General features: G+C 37.5%; 1 protein-coding gene across 6 annotated transcripts in view; it reads left to right on the top strand.

The window, feature by feature from the left end:
* ABHD18 (abhydrolase domain containing 18) overlaps positions 1-19,894 on the top strand; it is a 53,845-nt gene extending 33,951 nt beyond the window's left edge. For 5 of the 6 annotated variants that reach the window (XM_058550048.1, XM_058550054.1, XM_058550052.1 and 2 more), the window contains 5 exons: positions 8,246-8,335; positions 9,013-9,114; positions 12,733-13,111; positions 13,773-13,935; positions 17,217-17,348. In XM_058550048.1, coding sequence (XP_058406031.1) covers positions 8,246-8,335; positions 9,013-9,114; positions 12,733-13,111; positions 13,773-13,935; positions 17,217-17,268 — 786 coding nt within the window. In that variant the 3' untranslated portion in view covers positions 17,269-17,348. Of the gene's footprint in view, positions 1-8,245; positions 8,336-9,012; positions 9,115-12,732; positions 13,112-13,772; positions 13,936-17,216 lie in introns of all 6 variants that reach the window. The other variant, XM_058550049.1, reaches the window with a different exon arrangement.
* The last annotated feature ends 624 nt before the right edge of the window (positions 19,895-20,518 follow it).

Genomic DNA, 20,518 nt, shown 5'->3' on the forward strand with positions numbered 1-20,518 from the left:
AGTGGCAAAATATCTATCATATTGTTATGAGAGGTTCGGGGATTCGATCGGAGACGTAAAAGACACTTTCCACTCCAAACAAATGGACCGAAGGTATATTTTATTATATAGAGGATAGTAAAGGCGATAGTCTGCAAACAGATCTAGATAGGTCAAGTATTAGAAGGGAAAAAACATCAGCCCCACTGGAAAGGGAAAACACCCACATCGGCTGAAGAGAAAATGACACAAATCAACCAGAAAGAGAAACACCAGGTTGACCGAAAAGAGAACACATCAAATCAATTACTTCACATCAAATCAGTTACTCACAACATCCACGCCCCACTGCCGGGAGAGCCCTGTCAATCGACACGGCTGGGCAAGGATCACACGTCCTGGGCAAGGTGTCCCTTCCACAGGTGGAACTCTCACTAGGGCTCAGTTTCCAGCAGTTTTTATACCATCAGTAATTTTCAGAGTAAGCAATTACAGAGTTTGCAGAGCAAGCATTTTGTGTTCCCATGCACAAAATGGTTATCAGTGGCGTACATGCACTGAGCCCCCTGGCTAACGTCCCAGCCCAGTAGTTGTGTACGTGCATTGTTCTCTTTGGTTATCGTCCCAGCCCGGCACAGATGGCCAGTCCATCCCGTGCTACGACGCTCCAAGAGCCTTGAAATGTTACAACTTGCAACTCCCTCCGTGAGAGAAGGGCCAATTCCCACCACGCAGAAAGCAGCTTTTATATTTCTTTTTGTGCTGGTGGCTGTAGGTCAATGGAGCGGCCAAACATGGCTGTACTCATGTCAAGACATATTTGGCCGTGGCCGTCTCCATTAACCGTAAGACACCATACGCACAGACAATGAACTTTGTACACAAGTACATAAGGCACATCCAAGAATCCAAAATCCAATGACTACAATAATTATAAAACTATCTCGCAATAAAGGCCCAAACCCCAAGGTAACCAAATAACCCCTTAGAATATGAAATGTTATTAACTTGATCTTGCAAATCATGTACAGCATTAAAGATAACATTAGATAAGGTAACACTTAGGCCTAACAAACTAGCTTGTAGAAGTCCAGATCAGCCCCCATCACGGAGGGTAGCAGAAGGCAGGGTAATAGAGAAATTATTTGATATTGCGAAGTTGCTTGCTGTTTCTGAGACCAAATTTCTCGGCCATTCATAGTCCAGGTTATAGGTCCCACTGGTGTAGAGCAGTTGGTCTAACAGTGCAGGGTCAAAGGTTGTCCTACAGAGGCAACTAATGCCTCTGTGTGTAGGTCTGCAGCAGACATGGAGGTGTAGCACAGCATAGCGAACACAGTAGGAGTATCTATTCACGCAAAGAAACAGAATTTTTAGGAACATGATATAACTGTTCATTTCCTGGATACATAACTATGAGCGTTGCAGTGGGCCCTTGGGCCACTACTTCTGCGGCACGGGGAGCCGCATTGGTTGGATGTGTCACCCACACCTTTGCTCCAGGTTTCCATCCATCTGTAGACCCAAATCCTTGCATTCCTCTTTTAGTTAATTCACTTGGAGGTTGTCCTTGTGACACATTTGGAGTCAGGAGGGGAAGCACCAATAATTGTCCCACTCGTTCCCCAGACTCTACAGTTAGTACTGTGTCACTACCATTATATAATATAAATTTTATTTTTCCTTGGTAATCTGGATCAATAACTCCTCCCAGTACATCAATACCTTTTGCTGCCAGTCCAGAGCGTCCTTTTAACAAACCAAAGGTATTTTTGGGAAATTGTACCCCTATCCCAGTAGGGACTATAGGCTGCTTTTTAGGGGGCAATTGAATAGAATGAACAGTAGATAAATCCAATCCAGCCGCTTCGGCCGTGGCACAAAAAGGCGGTTTAGCAGACTGAGTCAGGGGCCAACAGGTTAAGGTCATAAGCTCATGGGTGGCGGCTGCCACTTCTGTAATCTTTGCTGGTAACAACCTTGACAGAGGAGTCTCATTAGGGCCTAGTGGCCTATTATTTAACACATTTAGAGCAGTACTTAGATGGTTGTGCCACCCCTTTAATGAGCCATGACCAAGTTTCCTCAATTGTTGTTTAAGCAATCCATTCATTCGTTCTATGAGGCCTGCAGCTTGGGGGTAATAAGGTATATGATAAATCCATTCTATATAATTTTCTTTGGTATAGGTTTGAATCAACTTACCTGTAAAGTGGGAACCATTGTCACTCTGAATTTGCCTTGGTGTTTTATAATATAACTTAATTGTATCTAATAATTTTATGGCACTCTGTTGGGTGGCCACTTTAGCTGGTATAGCCAATAAATAACCAGAATATGTATCAACAGCAGTGCAGGCATAAGTATATCCACAAGAATTTGGCAATGGTCCAATAAAATCTATTTGTCAGGTATGGGCGGGAAATAATCCCTTTTGGATATGACCTTGGTAGGGGTGTGGAACTCCCCGTTTATTTAACTGTTGGCATAACTGACATTGTTGTACTGCAGTGGCAATATCATCATGGGTGACAAGGATTCCCCTTTGTTGTGCCCACCTGTATGAAGCTTGTTCTCCCAAGTGTCCACTCTTTTTGTGGACCCATTGTGCTAAGCCTGGGTTGTGCGTTGTATGAATCTGCACCAGCTGATTAGCATGAGAATTATGCTTTCGTTCTGTAGAAATTAAAGAACTGTGAGCATCAACATGAAATACAGTAACAACCGTGTTTTGACACCATAACCATATGTCTTTTCATAATTTCTTTCCCCATATTTTTTTATCATTAATTTTCCAATTATGTTTTTTCCATTGTGGCATCCACGTTGCCAAACCTTGTGCCACTGCCCACGAATCAGTATATATATGACATTGTTGCCCCTGTTCTTGTTGAAGTGCCTGATACACCGCATAGAGTTTAGCATATTGGCTACTCATATTATCTCCAGTGGTGACAATTGTTTGTTGGGTGGATGGGTTATAGGCAACTGCTTTCCATTTCTGTGAGCTCGATATCATTTTGGCAGAACCGTCCATAAACCAGGTATGTTTTTGTTGTTTTTCAGTCAATTGATCATATGAGACACCCCATTTAACAGGAGATTCTGGTATATCAGTCTTAGGTGACACAGTTGGCTCACTGCTATATTGAGACACTTGTTCATGCAATAGAGACAACCCCTTTGGGCCAGGTTTGGCCCGGTCTTGAATATACCATTTCCATTTGATGATATTAAATTCTTGTGTATGTCCAATTTTATGAGTAACAGGCGTGCTATGAATCCATTGCATGATGGGTATTTGGGGTCGCATAATTACCTCATGTCCCAGGGTAAGGCTTTCTGAGTCTATTAGAGCCCAATAGCAGGCTAACAACTGTTTTTCAAAAGTACTATATCTTTCACTGGAACAGGGAAGCTTGCGACTCCAAAATCCCAGAGGATAACGCTGGGCACCTTGTTTTTGCCATAAACTCCAGCTGGCATACTGATCAATGACATCTACCTGTAACTCAATGGGTCCCGGTTTAATTGGCCATAGATCTAAAGCAGTCTGAATAGCATGTTTGGCTGCTTCAAAAGCTTCTTTTTGTTCCATTCCCCATTCAAATTCATATTTTTTTCTGGTAACTTTATATAAAGGTGCAAGGAGCCGACTTAAATGTGGAATATGTGCCCTCCAAAATCCAAATAATCCAATAAATTTTTGTGCTTCCTTTTTGTTGCGGGATGCTGCAAAATCTAATATCTTTTGTCTAGCTTTAGGTAAAATTTCTTGTTTTCCATTATTCCAAAGTACTCCCAAAAATTTAACATTTGAACTCGGGCCCTGAATTTTAGCTGGATTAGTTTTTCATCCATCCTCCTCAAGTGTGTCCATTACTTTTTCTAACTGTTGTTGTACTCTTTCTTCTTTATTTTCTTGGATCATAATATCATCTATATAATGTACTATTTGGACATCATCAGAAGCAGGTACCTTTGCCAAGGTTTCAGCAACCTGTCGATGGCAGATAGTGGGACTATGCACATATCCCTGAGGAAGTCTAGTAAAGGTATATTGTTGTCCTAGCCACGTGAAAGCAAACTGTTTTTGGACACTTTTAGGTATAGGTATGGTGAAAAAGGCATTAGCCAAGTCTATGACTGCATACCAAGTGCCTGGATAACATTGCACTTTTTCTATAAGAGTAATCAAATCAGGGACGGCCGCTTGAATAGCCGGAGTCACTTTGTTTAGCTCTCTGTAATCTACAGTCATTCTCCATGTCCCATCACCTTTTTTAACAGGCCAGATAGGATTATTCCAGGCTGTAGTTACTCTGTGAAGGACTTTTACAGCCAAATAATCTTCTATGGTCTCAGATATTTCTTGTTGTCCTCCAGGGATGCGATACTGTCTTTGATTGATCACTTGTGTGGCAGGTGGAATTTCTACTTCATGATGCAAACATCCCACAATTACAGCATTAATATGAAAAGACAAAGCTCTAATAGCAAATTGGTATTGTCCATCAGCCAAATTTAATGTCAATCCTTTTAGAATATCAATCCCAATTATATATTCTGGTATTGGCACAATCATAACTAGATATGTGCGCCGGGGTAGTTGCCCAATTTGCATAGAAAGATTAGTGGTAACTGCCTGGATTTCTTTTCCTCCCAATCCAGTTATCAGAATTGATGTACCTTGAAACTTAGTTGGATTCCCATAGATAAGGGTGGCCTCTGCCCCTGTATCTACAAGTGCCTTCACACTAGTTGTAGATCCATTCTTCCAAAATATTTTAATTGGTACATGTGGTCTAATATCTTTTCTTATAGTGGCACTAATCGATACAGAGGTTTGGCCTTCCCTTCAATCACATAAGTCAGCAAGAAGAGGATCCAAGGGAGGAGGTGGTGCACTAGGTGCAGTAGGCACTGGGTTGGAAGCATTCTCTATACTGTCCCTTCTATTCACTTGTTTTACATTCAGCCCTTTTTCTTTATATAGTTTCCATAATTCTCTAGTGTCAACTCCATCAATCTGGTCTTTAGGTACTCCTGCCTGGAGTAGAGCCAAAAACATATCACCTCGAGTCATTTTATCCTTTTTAAAGAATGTTTCTCTTTTTTCCCTTCTTGGAGAGTTTTCAGTTGTCTGCCAGTCTCCCAAGTCTGCTAGCTGCATAATCTTATCTGCAAGTGTTGATATAGGGCTTTCAGTTTCATTCATGAGAAGGGTTGTAATTATTTGTTTGTATGCCGGAGGTGCAGTTTTTATCAACTTGTTTCGCACCTGGACACTTAAAGTCATTTCATTTAAAGCTTCACCACACCCCAGAAACACAGCCCGTTTCATGGTTTCTTCTCTCATCTTTTGAACACAATCTTTTAAAGTATACCATGGTCTATTAGTGTCTGGCCACATATCATCCGTGGGGTATTTATCTTGAGCTCCTTTTACTGCAAGAGCCAATAAAGTTGTACCATCAGTGTCTTGTCCACGATCATTTGGGGGGTGAGCATTCATGCTCCAGTCTCTGAAAGCTCCCCGTATTACTGGATCATTGGACAAAATTACAAATTTAAAAGCATATCCTGCATCCAGATTAATTCCTGTAGCGCGCATATCATATAGGCGAACAAGCCAGGTTATAATGGCTTCTCCAGGCTTTTGTGTAGCCCGGGCTAAAATATCAGAAATTTCTTGTTGGTTAAAATCCTCAATCACATCTTTCCTTACAGGATGATTACCATCCATTTCCATCCGCCTATGGCGAAGAGGACGTACCTCTGTGCGTTTGGGCGGTTTTTCCTCTTCCTCATAATCAGTTTCAGAATCATCATCCCAGATATCACCATGCCATGTGTCCGGGTCCCACTTAGGACCGGCCGATGCTATGGCCATATGAACTTTTCGTTCTTTTACCTTTCCTCTCCTCTTTCTATATTTATATTTGGCAACTCTTACAGCAGCCTTTTCTGCTATAGCTTGGTAGTTACGAGCCTGATCTCCCAGTGCAAGATATTGACATTGAATCATAGCCAAGCGAGACTGTAAATCTAAATTTTCTTTTTCCGAGAGTGCCTTCTCTGTCTGTATCTTATCCCTATCTTCTATAGCCCGGCGATAAGCAGTCAACAAACACCAACCTCGCCGTGTCAAAAAGGAAACATCATCTTTCGCTTTCCTTTCCACCGTCTGCAAAGCTTTGGTCACATCCAACGGTTCAAATCGTCGCAGACGAGCATCCCAAGCTTCACATAGCCCTGACCTACGAGCCCACTCCCCAGCCAGAGTGCAAAAGGGAGGGTCCTCCCATCCTGGAATTTTTTCCACCTTGGCTTCAGTTACCTTTTGTTTGAATAGGAAAGGCATCTCCTTAATCGAATCCTGCTCACAGCGCCAATTATGTTATGAGAGGTTCGGGGATTCGATCGGAGACGTAAAAGACACTTTCCACTCCAAACAAATGGACCGAAGGTATATTTTATTATATAGAGGATAGTAAAGGCGATAGTCTGCAAACAGGTCTAGATAGGTCAAGTATTAGAAGGGAAAAAACATCAGCCCCACTGGAAAGGGAAAACACCCACATCGGCTGAAGAGAAAATGACACAAATCAACCGGAAAGAGAAACACCAGGTTGACCGAAAAGAGAACACATCAAATCAATTACTTCACATCAAATCAGTTACTCCCAACATCCACGCCCCACTGCTGGGAGAGCCCTGTCAATCGACACGGCTGGGCAAGGATCACACGTCCTGGGCAAGGTGTCCCTTCCACAGGTGGAACTCTCACTAGGGCTCAGTTTCCAGCAGTTTTTATACCATCAGTAATTTTCAGAGTAAGCAATTACAGAGTTTGCAGAGCAAGCATTTTGTGTTCCCATGCACAAAATGGTTATCAGTGGCGTACGTGCACTGAGCCCCCTGGCTAACGTCCCAGCCCAGTAGTTGTGTACGTGCATTGTTCTCTTTGGTTATCGTCCCAGCCCGGCACAGATGGCCAGTCCATCCCGTGCTACGACGCTCCAAGAGCCTTGAAATGTTACAACTTGCAACTCCCTCCGTGAGAGAAGGGCCAGTTCCCACCACGCAGAAAGCAGCTTTTATATTTCTTTTTGTGCTGGTGGCTGTAGGTCAATGGAGCGGCCAAACATGGCTGTACTCATGTCAAGACACATATACATACATGTATATATGTATGTATATATAGAATTTTCTGTAAGTCATTTGAATTATAAAGTTAAGTTCAAAAACTTACTTAAATTCAAAGTATCCTCCAAAGAGTGAAACTGATAAAATTAGCTTCAAAAACTCACTCAAATTCAAAAAAACTACCAGACAGTGAAACTGAAGGGTGGAAAGGATTTATTTTCCTACGTAGTAGTGTTTCCATTGTTATGACCTAGGTTCGGGTCTTATAACTTGGTGTTCTTATCATTTTAGCTTCCTTGAATCACTTCTTTACTTCAATGCCACTCCTTTGTTGAGGCCTCTTTATTAATTCCCCATTATCTCCAGAACAAAGGAACCTCTAATCTGATCCTGATCAATCTCTCTAGCCCCACTTATCTTCCCCACCCCGTTGGCCACATGTGCCCTATTGACCAGCCAAACTGAAGTATATTGGCTGTTCCCCTACCAGACCCTGTGCTTTCTCACCATCTTGCCTTTGATCATACTGTCTTCTTCATATGGAGGACAGGACCTCATCTTTCATTTCCCCTAAAAGAACTCAGCCATTTCGTGAAGCCTTCTCTGATTCCTCTAGCCAAAAATAACTTTTCCCTTCTCTAAAACATACATACATTATTTTATATCAGTTATATAATCTGCTTTGTAGTTCACCAAATTCTTGGCATCTTTCAGTCAACTTCAAAGGTCTGCAGTTTTATAGTTGTGATTTTGCTGTACTGAGCTAGTCACTTAGGTAACGAGTGTGCTTAGCCTGCTGCCTAGCATCTACATCTCAGCATGTTTGCTGTATATTTACCCGGTAGAAAGTAGCTCTCTGTGAATAGTCTTGCAGTTACTTAAAATTTTCTAATATATTTTATTGCTTTCTAACAGGCAAGTTATATGTTATTGTTGAATTTATGATTTGGGAGTTTAAGAGATTGTTAGACAATCTCATGAGTGTTTAGAGACTTTGTGTTCATGTCTTATCTCACTAGCTACTACACAAAGTACTTCTTATATTAAATATTTTTCATTTTAATGAATAGAAACTTTAAACAAAAGCTCTCTAACTGACTATGTTAACATATTACAGATGGCTTCCTTAGCAGTATCCAACTGGCCTAAGCCCATGCCGTTGATTCCATGCCTGTCTTGGTCCACAGCATCTGGGGTCTTCACTACGGTAATTTAATTGCAATTAATACTTATAGAGACCTATATATAATTAAAAGTAATTGTTTTGGGGGTTCCCAAAACCACCCCCAGGTTTGGCGATTCACTAGAAGGAATCACAGGACTCAGCATATAGTCGTACTCACGACTAAGATGTATTACGGCAAAAAGATATAAGACAAAATCAGCAAAGGGAAAAGGCACACGGGGCAAGGTTTAGAGGAAACCAAGCACAAGCTTTCAGTGGAGTCTCACAGGAGGTGTTCAGTTCCTCCAGCAATGAGTTATGACGATATGTGTGAAGTGTTGTCCATCAGTGAAGCTCGTTTGAGCCTAGGAGCCCAGAGTTTTTATCAGGCTTCAGTCACTTAGGCACCCTCTGCCTAGCGTGTACCAAAATTCCAGAAGGAAAGCAGGTGTTCAGCAGAAACCACATTGTTTGTACAAGCAGTTTAGGCACAATGACCCACTTTATCATTTAGGAAGTTTTAGATCAGGGTAAAGAACTGTTTACTAGTCAAGATCCCAGACTCTAGTCGAGGGCCAACCTTACTTACAAGCAGGACTTTCTAAAGATAGGAAGTCTCAAGCCTGCTACGTTAACTTTTCTGCACAGTAATAATAATAAAATTACTGGACAAAATGCTTTATAATGTGATTTGATCTTAATTTAATTTGTTATTTCAGGGTGTGCTGAGTAAATCAGTTAATTGGAGGGAGCTGGAAAAGCAGTATTATACGCAGACAGTTTATGAGGAAGAAATTATTCACATGCTTGAATATTGTGGAGTAAGTATTTTTAACTTCTGCATCACACTGGGGGAAAAAGTTGATTGGGTATAATGACTCAAATTTTTAAAAAGAATTGCAGATTTTTTAAAAAGCAGTACTACTTTTTACTTTTTAAAATTCTTCATTTTAAAATAAAATACAAATACAGAAAATCATGCAAAGTAAATGTATGGTTTACTAGTGTTATTAAATGGCAAACACATTTGTAATCGGTCAAGAATAGAACTTGACCACCCAGCTCAGAACTTGACCACCCAACCCAGAAACTACTTCCATGTGTCCTAATCAAAAGGCCCTCCTCCCCCTACTGTTAGTTATCATTATCCTGATTTTTATAGCAATTACTTTCTTCTGTCTTTAAAATAATTTTGTTTTCCAAGTGTGCATCCCTAGACACTATAGTTATTTTATTTGATGGGTCTTTTAAGTGTCTTTTAAACTATGAGTTCCCTTTCATCCCTTTCTTTTCCTTATAATTTATATGGTAAAGAACTTGGGCTATTTACCTGTAGAATTTCTCACAGTCTAGATTATTCTGATTGCATTCTCATGGTACAGTTTAGCATGTTCCTCCTGCTGTATATTGCCTGCAAATTGGCAACTAGGTGTAGAGGCTTGATTAAACTCAGTTTTTATTTCTTTAGTAAGACCATAGGAAGCACATAATGTCTGGTTGTCTCTTTTTTGTGGTGTAAGCCTCCACTGATGCTTAATGCCTGTGTCTATTAATTTGTTGAGGGGTGCAAAATGCTGATATTCTAGCATTTCTTTTTCATTTATTCATTTGAATACTTTTATAAAAAGGCACTTTCCTCATCTATTATTTGGTTACCTAGTAGTTCAGTTCATATAGGAAAGGCAGGATAAATGCTTGATTCTTTCTCTTAATTTACCAGTTTTCAGGATGTTGAATTGGTTCCTTATTACTCTCCAACGGTGACCAATTCTTTTCATGAATTTTGTTTTGTTTTGTTTTCATGAATTTAAAAATTTTGCACATTCAGTTTGAAAGTTACTGAGAATCTCAAGAAATCTCAGAAAGAAAACGAATCTTTCTACTATCAATGAGGACTTCTTATTTATAATTACATCACTGTAAACCTCACTCTTGTAAAGTAGGTCTATCTTGCATAACCTTAAAGGGTAGTTAATTACTTGCCTAAGAACTTTATTACAAATTAGCTCTACCTGCTAATTAGTTCCTTGTGTTCCACTATACATATAATCAGAAAGATAACTATATTTGAGAGCTTGTGAGAAAACTTAGCACACATCTTTTAAGTGAAGTTCATAAATTTTGGTTGTCTGAAAGCACTTCTTTCCCTGTGCCTCTGACTCTTGGTGGTTGTATACAATAGTCTTTTTTCTCAGTGAGAGCTAGTTAGCAGTAATGAATATTCAAGAAATGTCAAGATGGCTTCCTTCATTTTTTGTTTTAACAACTGTGTTTTCCCAATCAAAAGAAGTTAAATTTGTTGGTGTACCACTCTGGGTAATTCTAGGATGCTTCAGTCTTACATTTCCCAATGTTACTAAACTTCTTTTCCTTCCCTTTTATATTTCTGTGGTCTGGATGGCTTTAGTGATTTGTTCTGTTAACCAGATTGTTGGGGTTTTTTTTCCTGGCCTTCAACCAATTTTTCATTCTTTAATTTTTTTTTTTTTTTTTTGGTGAGGAGATGAGCCCTGTGCCAACATCTGCCAATCCTCCTCTTTTGTTGCTGAGGAAGACTGGCCCTGGGCTAACATCCGTGCCCATCTTCCTCCACTTTATATGGGACGCTGCAACAGCATGGCTTGCCAGGCAGTGTGTCGGTGCGCCCCTGGGATCCTAACTGGCAAACCCTGGGCCGCTGCAGCAGAGCACGCGCACTTAACCGCTTGTGCCACCGGGCCGGCCCCCAGTCTTTAATTTTTTAAATAGATTGTATGGTCATGTAGTTCAAGCATCAAAAAGTATAAAAATTATATAGTGAAACAATTCCTACCCCTGTTCCCATTTTGCCTAGGTCCTATCTTCCTCAACAGGTAACCCATTATATTATTAATATTTCAAGGAATTTTTCAAACCAATAGAAATATGAAGCTTTTTTCTCTTCTCTTTTTTTTATGGACTGTACACAAGTATTTCCTTTTTATTGCTGCATAATAGTCGATATTATATGCATGGATGTACCATGATTTATTAACCAGTATCCTGTTGGTGGGCATTTATGTTGTTTCTCATCTTTCACTATTAACAGACAGTGCTGCAATGAGTAACTTTGTACATACATCATTTCACAAGTGTAAATTCCTAGAAATGTTGTTCCTGAGTGGAAGGATATATACATTTGTAACGTGGTTAGATTTTTGTCTAATTCTACTTGTCTCCATTTATACTACCAGCAGGAACATGTGTGTCTCTTTCCCCATAAGTTCACAAATTCAGTGGGTTATCAAACTTATGGGGTTTTTTGTTTGTTTGTTTACCTGATAGTGAAAATTGGTATAGTTTTTATTTAATTTACTTAATTATAAGTTAAATTGAATATGTTTATTAGTTTAAGAGCAGTTTGTATTTAATTTCCTGTGACCTTTATTTGCAGATTCTTTGCTCATTTTTTCTATAGTGGTTTTGGGCTTTTTAGTCACTTCTAGCTCTTAATAAATTAAAGCAATTAGCTCTTTGTCATATAGGTCGCAAATATATTTTCCCAGGCTGTCATTTTTTTCTTTTGATTTTGCTTTTGCTTTTAGTATATGACAAAGTTTATTTTTACTTAAATCATGTTGTATTTACAAGTCCTTAAACTTAATATCTACTTTTGTGATTATAATAGGAATATTTTTTCCTTGATAATTTTTAATTCTTCTTAGTTAACCTGTGAAAGGGATTTGGGGTGGCTGGTGTATTACTGCCAGGATACACTCATAAGACTTTTGGAAGTTCTAGGATTAAGGCAGATCATGGATTTCAAAACTTTGGCAATAAAAACATGATATAGACTAAATGATACCCTTTACTGTTTAGTAGGAAACATTTAGCAATAAAGTATGTCATTTATCTTAGTCCTCAGTTAAATTTTGACATCTTTTCTCTTTGTTTTTTTTTAACTGTGATAAAATATATACAACATAAAATTTACCATTTTAACCATTTTTAAGTGTAGTTCAGTGGTATTAAGTACATTCACATTGTTGTGCAACTGTTGTCTCCATCCATCATTACCATCCATCTCCAGAACTTTTTCACCTGCCTAAACTGCAACTCTGTACCCATTAAACAATAACTCTTCATTCCCCCTTCCTCTTGGCCACTGACAACCACCATTCTACTTCCTGTCTACCTGAGTTTGACTACTCTAGGTACCTCATAAAAGTGGAATCATACAATATTTGTCCTTTTGTGTCTGACATTCATTTAGCATAATGTCTTCAAAGTCCATCCATGTTGTAGCATGTGTCAGAATTTCATTCCCTTTTAAGACTGAATAATAATCCATTGCGTATATATGCCACATTTTATTGATCCATTTGTTTATGAACATTTATGTTTTCTGTTTTTTTAACAAGGTTGTTAAATAAAACTCTATTTTATATTAAATGATGTTTTCTTTTCTTTCATATATTCAGACAGATTCTTTCAAAATGGGACAAGAGTTCGTGAAACGCTTCCCTAGCAGTGCAGACAAGCTAACTAACCTTAATCTGGTTTCTAGAACTTTAAATTTAGATATGACGGACCAAGTTATGTCCCCAAAACCTGCTGAGTGCCATAACTCTGGTAAAACATCTATCAGTGCCATATCAGAAGGACTCTTGTTGCATGATACCTCTAAGATGGAGTGCTTCAATCAAACACTTTCAACCAACAAAAGTAGTTATATGAGTTGCAGTCCTCAGTCATACCACCTACTCAGTAAAGAACAAAGAAGAAACAATCTTCAGAAAGAATCTTTAATATTTATGAAAGGAGTCATGGATGAATGTACTCATGTAGCAAATTTCTCAGGTACTAATTTTTACATGAAATTCAGAATATTTGCTGATGTGTAAATATTTGTGAAATATTTTTAAGGATGGTTTACAAGACAATTTCTTATTTTCAAGAGTATATTTATTGTTGGCTCCAGAATGTGTTTTCTAAGATAAGTTGGTTATTTAAATGTAACGGGCCAGCCCCGTGGCTTAGCGGTTAAGTGCAGGTGCTCTGCTGCTGGCGGCCCAGGTTCGGATCCCTGGCGCGCACCGACGCACTGCTTTTCCGGCCATGCTGAGGCCGCGTCCCACATACAGCAACTAGAAGGCTGTGCAGCTATGACATACAACTATCTACTGGGGCTTTGGGGGAAAAAAAATAAATAAATAAAAATTAAAAAAAAAAACACACAAATAAATGTATCATATTATATCCATGAAAATCTCAGACCATCTTATTAGTTCATTTAAAAACAATGAATTCTTCTTCAAAATATTCAGCTTATTGTATTATAAATGATATTATGGTATATTATAGTTGATTTTAATAATTAAAAGTTTTTGTTTGACAAATGTTTCACTTACTGCATTGTATGATGTATTTTATTTTCTGATACGATTAACAGTATGTATATAAAAATCTTAGAGCTTTTTAAAAAGATATATGTTACATTTTTTTAAAATCCTATACCTAGTTCCAGTTGACCCAAGCCTTATTATAGTGGTTCAAGCCAAAGAAGATGCCTATATTCCACGAACAGGAGTTAGAAGTCTACAAGAAATCTGGCCTGGTTGTGAAATCCGGTATCTAGAAGGAGGTCATATTAGTGCTTATCTTTTTAAACAAGCACTCTTCAGGTAAGATGATTTGTCTAAACGGATGTCTATTTATCTGTTGTTTGTTTTTTTGCCTCAACAAATATAAAAGATTGGGTATTTTTATGGTACCTTTTAGTCCTATTTCCTCTCTGCCTCCCTCACTTCTCACACTGTGGTACTCTTTCCTATCTCGTCCTCTTATTTTCTTTTTCTTCTAGACAACTAGGAAGTAGCATATGATAGACATGCTTTACTGTGTGGGTCTACCCTCTTTAAATATTAGTGGCCAGGTACTTTAGGGGGTAGGGAGGGACACCAGGGTTTGTAATACTTGCTTTGGTTCATCATGAGTTTTTCACTCCACTCTGATGTTCTTTTCTCAGAATGGCCTGAGCATCTGTGGATTAATCTAGCAGTGTTTTTTTAGTAGCTAGTGAATATTAAACCTTAAATGAGAAGTGAAATATTGGTTTTAATGTTAATAACCTTATATGACTCCAGTATTTGTTAGAACTTATTTAAAACTTTTATGCTATAACTCTAGTTTTTTGGTATCCTGCATTATTTCTACTTTTATTCAAATTTGATGGTATCATTGGCATATATTTATCATTAATGGTTAAATAAATTAGTTCACATAAAGTAAAAAGTGTTCCAAAACTGCTGGCTGGAAAGCTATATAATAGAAGAATTGTGGGTGCTATATGTTTGACATGTTTTAGCCCTTTTAATCTAAGAAATAATTCTTTCTTTGTATGTTATTACTTCTTTAGTTCAACTTATAGATGTGACCTTTTTGAGATACAGACTAATTCTTTAAGTCTAAATGTCTTTTTTTTCTTTTTTTTTTTTTTGTGAGGAAGATCAGCCCTGAGCTAACATCCATGCTAATCCTCCTCTTTTTGCTGAGGAAGACCGGCTCTGAGCTAACATCTATTGCCAATCCTCCTCCTTTTTCTCCCCAAAGCCCCAGTAGATAGCTGTATGTCATAGTTGCACATCCTTTTAGTTGCTGTATGTGGGACACAGCCTCAGCATGGCCGGACAAGCGGTGCGTCGGTGCGCGCCCGGGATCCGAACCCGGGCCGCCAGCAGTGGAGCAGTGGCGCACAAAGCCATGGGGCCGACCCAGTCTGTAATGTCTTGAAGCATATAGTAAACCTTTTTTTTATAGTATGATCTTTTAAAAAAAAATTCATTCAGCATTTGAGTCATAACAGTCACCCTGTTAGTTGGTGAGTGAGCAGACTACCCAGCTACCCAATACTCAAGTGACCCTTTGGCATAGCAAAACTAAAAGAAAAGAACAAACAAAAATTGTGAGTACTTAGCATTGCTAGCGTTGCTCAAGAAGAGTCTAAAGTTCTGTTAGGTACGTGAATGCAGAGAACCCACTGCCTGCTTTAGTAAATCAGAATCAGATTTCTTTTACTCTTTTATGTATCTAAGTGGGAGTGTGGCTGAGAGGCATTAGGTAGAATAGATATAATCCAAGTTAGCTGTAAAAACTCAAAAGTGCTAATTTGAAGGCTTCATTTGAGAAAGAGATAAATGTTAGTTATTACCATGTGCCAGGTACTTGAGCAATTGCTTCATACGTAATTATCCCCTTTACACAGAAATACAGGGAACAAAAAAGATTAAATAACTCCCTCAGGTGGAGTCACTACTAAGCTATTTGGCCTCTCTTACTCCCCACCAGTCACTTTAACATGTAACAGAGTTTAGATGACATTGGGATAGTAGAATTTTTAAAAATTCAGTCTTTTCACTCACCAGATGTAAAACTAAAACAAGCCACTCCTTTATGTGCTCTAATATTTTGTGTTAAGTTATTTAGAACTGATTGGTAATATACGTGAATAAGAGACTATTCAAATGATTAAAAAAGCACATGTATACCTCTCCTAACCCTCCTCATACCATGTACACAAGCCTAGATTACATCAGGGCTTAGGAAGTAAAAGAAATTCAGATTCATTCTACCAGAGCAAGTACCCAGGACTAACTCTGGGGAAAAAATTATCCAGTGGACAAACATCTCAGGGCCCTCTCTCCCTCTTACTTGCAGTCAACTATTGCTCTCACACCTGTCCTCAAAACAAAATCTCTTTGTGTTTATACCAACATGCAAATATCCATCTTTAATTTGTTTCCCTTCTTGTTGTTTATTACATTTTACAAGGGACAAATTTTTGAGCCAAATGAATAGAAGTGTGATAGAAAGCTGTGTCTTCCCAGCATATTGGAAATCTTAATCTGCTAGCAGGCTGCCAGTTTTAAAGATAATCGTAATATCTTTTTAGGGATGTGGGGAAATGCTTAGTCAAACAAGGAGGATACAAAATTAATATGATCTCATAGTAATTATTTATAGACATATGCATTAAAAAAAAGCCTGGAGGAAATATATGAAAAGATTAATAGTAGATACCTTAGAGTGATGGGATTATGACTATTTTCCTTTCTGTATTTTTGGATTTTCTGAATATTCTACAATGAAAATGTATTTTGCAATAGGAAAAAAACAAAGTAAGCTTTAAAAATAATATCTGGGGCTGGCCTGGTGGCATAGTGGTTGAGTTCGCGCACTCCGCTTCCACGGCCTGGGATTCACGGGTTTGGATCCTGGGCCTGGACCTATGCACTACTTATCAAGCCATGCTCTGGCAGGTGTCCCACATATAAAGTAGAGGAAGATGGGCACGGATGTTAGCCCAGGGCCAATCTTCCTCAAAAAGTAAAAAAAATAAAAATAATATCTTATGGACATGAGCCAGGTTAATTTGACTATTCCTTTCCAATTAAAATATTAAAATACCTAGTGAAGTTAATGTAGGAAACTAAGACTTTAGATTTTAAGTTCAGTTGCTAGGAACATGGTTTTGTAAACAAAGAGCATCTATATCATAATCTATGAAATAAATTGAATACTACATTCTGAAAAGTTATGTAGCCATTTAATTTTCAACAAGTGACAAAATAAAAAGGAACCAGTTCCTTTTTCTTTTACCATTTTATATATTATACATACATGGATACATATTATATAAATTCTAAGGCACAAAAAAGTGCTTCACAGAAAAAGATGGTGCTTCTGAGCCCATCATCAGTTGGCAGCACATTTGAGGTTTTCCAGTAGTGGTGAAGGCACATGGATCCAAACACCCACCCTCAGGTACCTGCCTCTTTCATAGCTATTTGGAGAGGAGGTCAGGTTGCAAGACACAGGTAATTTTGAAAGTCACTTATAGTAAAAGCACTGTCTGTCCCCTTTTTTTGCTAATTACTTGTAGTTTTTCTTTCATATTTAATTTTAGACGAGCCATCTATGATGCATTTGAACGCTTCCTCCATAAATACGCTAATTAATTGGATCACTGTATGTAACCAGTGCGACCATCATGTTCTTACGAAAGGAGTTTCATCCATTGAGGATTTGAAGAACAAGCAGACAGCTCTATATATCGAACTGCTATCGATTTAGTCTGGAATTCAGTGTCAAAGATCAGTCAACTGTAATCTTTAAATACCTTTGAATAACTTTAAACCAATATTTGGATGAAATAATGTTGAAGTATTTTGTTATTGTTTGTGGGAATCCCATATACTCAATATCTAGTCTGTTACTATTTATGAAACCTTTAAATTTTTAATTATGAATAATTTATTAATTTAAAATAAATGTATTCATAGAAACCCTATTGGTTTTTAAAGAACTGCTAAACCGAACTAAGTTTGTAATACATCAGCCTGTATTCTAAACCGTTATATATTTCTGCTATTGACTTGATTTGAGAAACATGTTTATTTCTTTTATGAATCCATAGTGAATTCACAATCTTATTTTACCTTTAATTTTCTGCCATGGAAATACTTTTGATGTGTAAAATCAGTGTTAACTCTGAATTCTAAAAAATCCTGATTGCTTCATACTTAAGTGCTTTTAATAATTAAAATGAATGTGGGAATGCAGATGAGATACGTAAGACTTGGCCACTTTAAAACTTTGCCAAATATTAGGTTAGAAAAAAATGCTAAATATATTTCTCCTACTTAAAAAGTTTCAATTCTGGGCCCGCCCGGTGGCGCAAGCGGTTAAGTGTGCACTCTGTGCTGCGGTGGCCCGGGGTTCGCCGGTTTGGATCCCGGGCGCACACCGACGCACTGCTTGGCAAGCCATGCTGTGGCGGCATCCCATGTAAAGTGGAGGAAGATGGGCATGGATGTTAGCCCAGGGCCAGTCTTCCTCAACAAAAAGAGGAGGATTGGCGGATGTTAGCTCAGGGCCCATCTTTCTGACAAAAAAAAAAAAAGTTTCAATTCATGAAAAATGGAAATAATGGAAGACCTGTTGCATTAATTGATAGATACTGTCTATCAATTTCAGTTTCTATCTATCAGTTTCTTGTATACCTTCTCTGGGTTTGCTAAATTAGGCCAAGAACTTAACAGCTTTGGCTTTTTAATTTCAGAAATTAATGGCCACAAATGAAATTGATTTGTCCCACATAAACTTTGTTTTATAGAAAAGATATAATAACTACTAACTTTTTAAATTGGAAGATTATATGGCTAGATTTGGTGCTTTGTTTTTATGTTAAACTCTCAAGCTGAAAACTAAAATGTTTTACAAAAGTAGAAAATATTTTTGGGTATTGTTTCAAGGTTTGGGATAAATATATTTGAGTTTTATTTGTTTGAAATCTGTGTTACCTATGGATTATTTTAAAATATGTATTCCTAGTCTAGTAAGGATATCTGAATTATAATGTACCTTTGTAGCCTTTTTAAAGGAAATTTTATTTGTCTCTCTAATCCCTCTATCACCTTAATTTTTAAAAACTATTTAAAAATTATTAATGTGAAGTCATTGATGGCGTACAAAATTGTAAATTCTATAAAACTGCTTTGGCATAACAAACCAACATAGTTACAGCCATTTGAGCTACAGTACTTTTACACGTTCAGACTGTAACCTTTACTTTTAACACCAAGTATAAAACATACTAAAGCTCTTTAACAAAATACCTTTTAAAATGAAGTAAAACTTATTGTCAACTGAATTACAAGTAGTTTCTTATGTATGTAGTGAGGTGAATGATTGAATGCTTTCTGAACAGTGACTTTAGTAAAACCAATACTTTATTTTTCATATAAATATTTCTTACTAAGCAATAATGTACTATGGTGTGTGACTTTCTACTGGTAAAAGAATGAAATTTCATTTCATTTTAATTAACTCTTAGGCATAACTAATTTTTCCCAAACAAATGTGAAAGAAGACATTTTAAAAATTTCATCTCAACCAAATGTTTTAAGAATATATCCATGCAAATGCCTAAATTGATTAATTCAAAATGCAAAATACTTTTTCTTAAAGTTTTTTTTATTCACTCCCTCCAAAATAGTGGCTTGAGCTTTAAAACAATAGGTAGGTAGATAGAGAGATAGATAGGTAGATAGGTAGATAGAGAGATAGAGACAACATATATATTCAGAGAAGTGCTTCTGCCATTTTGAAGATTGGGTACATAAATTGCTAGAAATTCATTTAGGCTAGAGTTGCAAACTCGCAGTTGATACAGGCCAGCTTGGCCCACAGTTGTTTTATTCAGGGTGCATATTTCAAAATATTTTGAATTTGAAAAGTCTTTAGATGGGGCATGCATTCGCCAATTTGCCACCGTCCACTGGACTTACTGTTGCATCAGACTTCTTCACTACTTTGTGTTTCCTACTTAGCAGTGAAGACATCTGAGTTTGAGACCCCTGATTTAGATCTGTGATTAGAAAGTTTCTGAAGTTCATGATTTGCTATTGTAATTACTATTAAATCATTTTAGCATATGCATTTTAGATTGTTTGTTACGAATGTAATTTTTTAATGTGGTGCTTTCTCTTGTAAAGATTATTGAATTGTTCACACTAAAATTTTAAAAATCATTTCCAAATATTTTATACTTCACAATAAAAGTATTTAAAAAGTTATTTTTATTTTCAAGAGGTATCACTCTAAATACAGAAAACGTGTCACATTTCATTAAGGTATCCAAACTTGAACTGAGTATGTGTTCCTCCTTAGTTATATTATGACCCAAACAAGAAGAGGCAGAAATAAGCAAGGAGGCTCTAGCAGAATAGTATTCAGTATCTACAAGTGCCAAATTTTCCCCCCAAATATGTATGATCTTGGGGAAACCAGCATTCTGACACACTATAGTTATCTGAATGTTGTATAACTCACTATCGAATGTTTACATTTATACTAGTAAATGTACTACAAACAATTAAAATCTAGAGATAAGAACTTAACTATATAGGACTCAGTTATAAATACAGAGTGGTGGTCCTGGCCAGAGTCTGCTATAGAAACTGGGTTTGGAAATACTATAAGGAAAGATTATGGCAGATGAGGCAAAGGGAAAAGAGGTACGTTTTGGAGTAGAATAATATTCTAGGAATATTCTTATAGCCAGGAGCCTAGGAAACCAATGATTGTAGGAAAGACTTTGAAAACAGTTTTAACTAGAAAATGTTGGACCAAAAGACTTTCCTCAGGACCAAAAAAGCTAATGTGCAGATTCACCAGATTGTGTTAATTAAAAGAAAATGTAGGGCC

The sequence above is a fragment of the Diceros bicornis genome, chromosome 11 (assembly GCF_020826845.1).
Source record: "Diceros bicornis minor isolate mBicDic1 chromosome 11, mDicBic1.mat.cur, whole genome shotgun sequence".
NCBI classification, from domain to species: domain Eukaryota; kingdom Metazoa; phylum Chordata; class Mammalia; order Perissodactyla; family Rhinocerotidae; genus Diceros; species Diceros bicornis.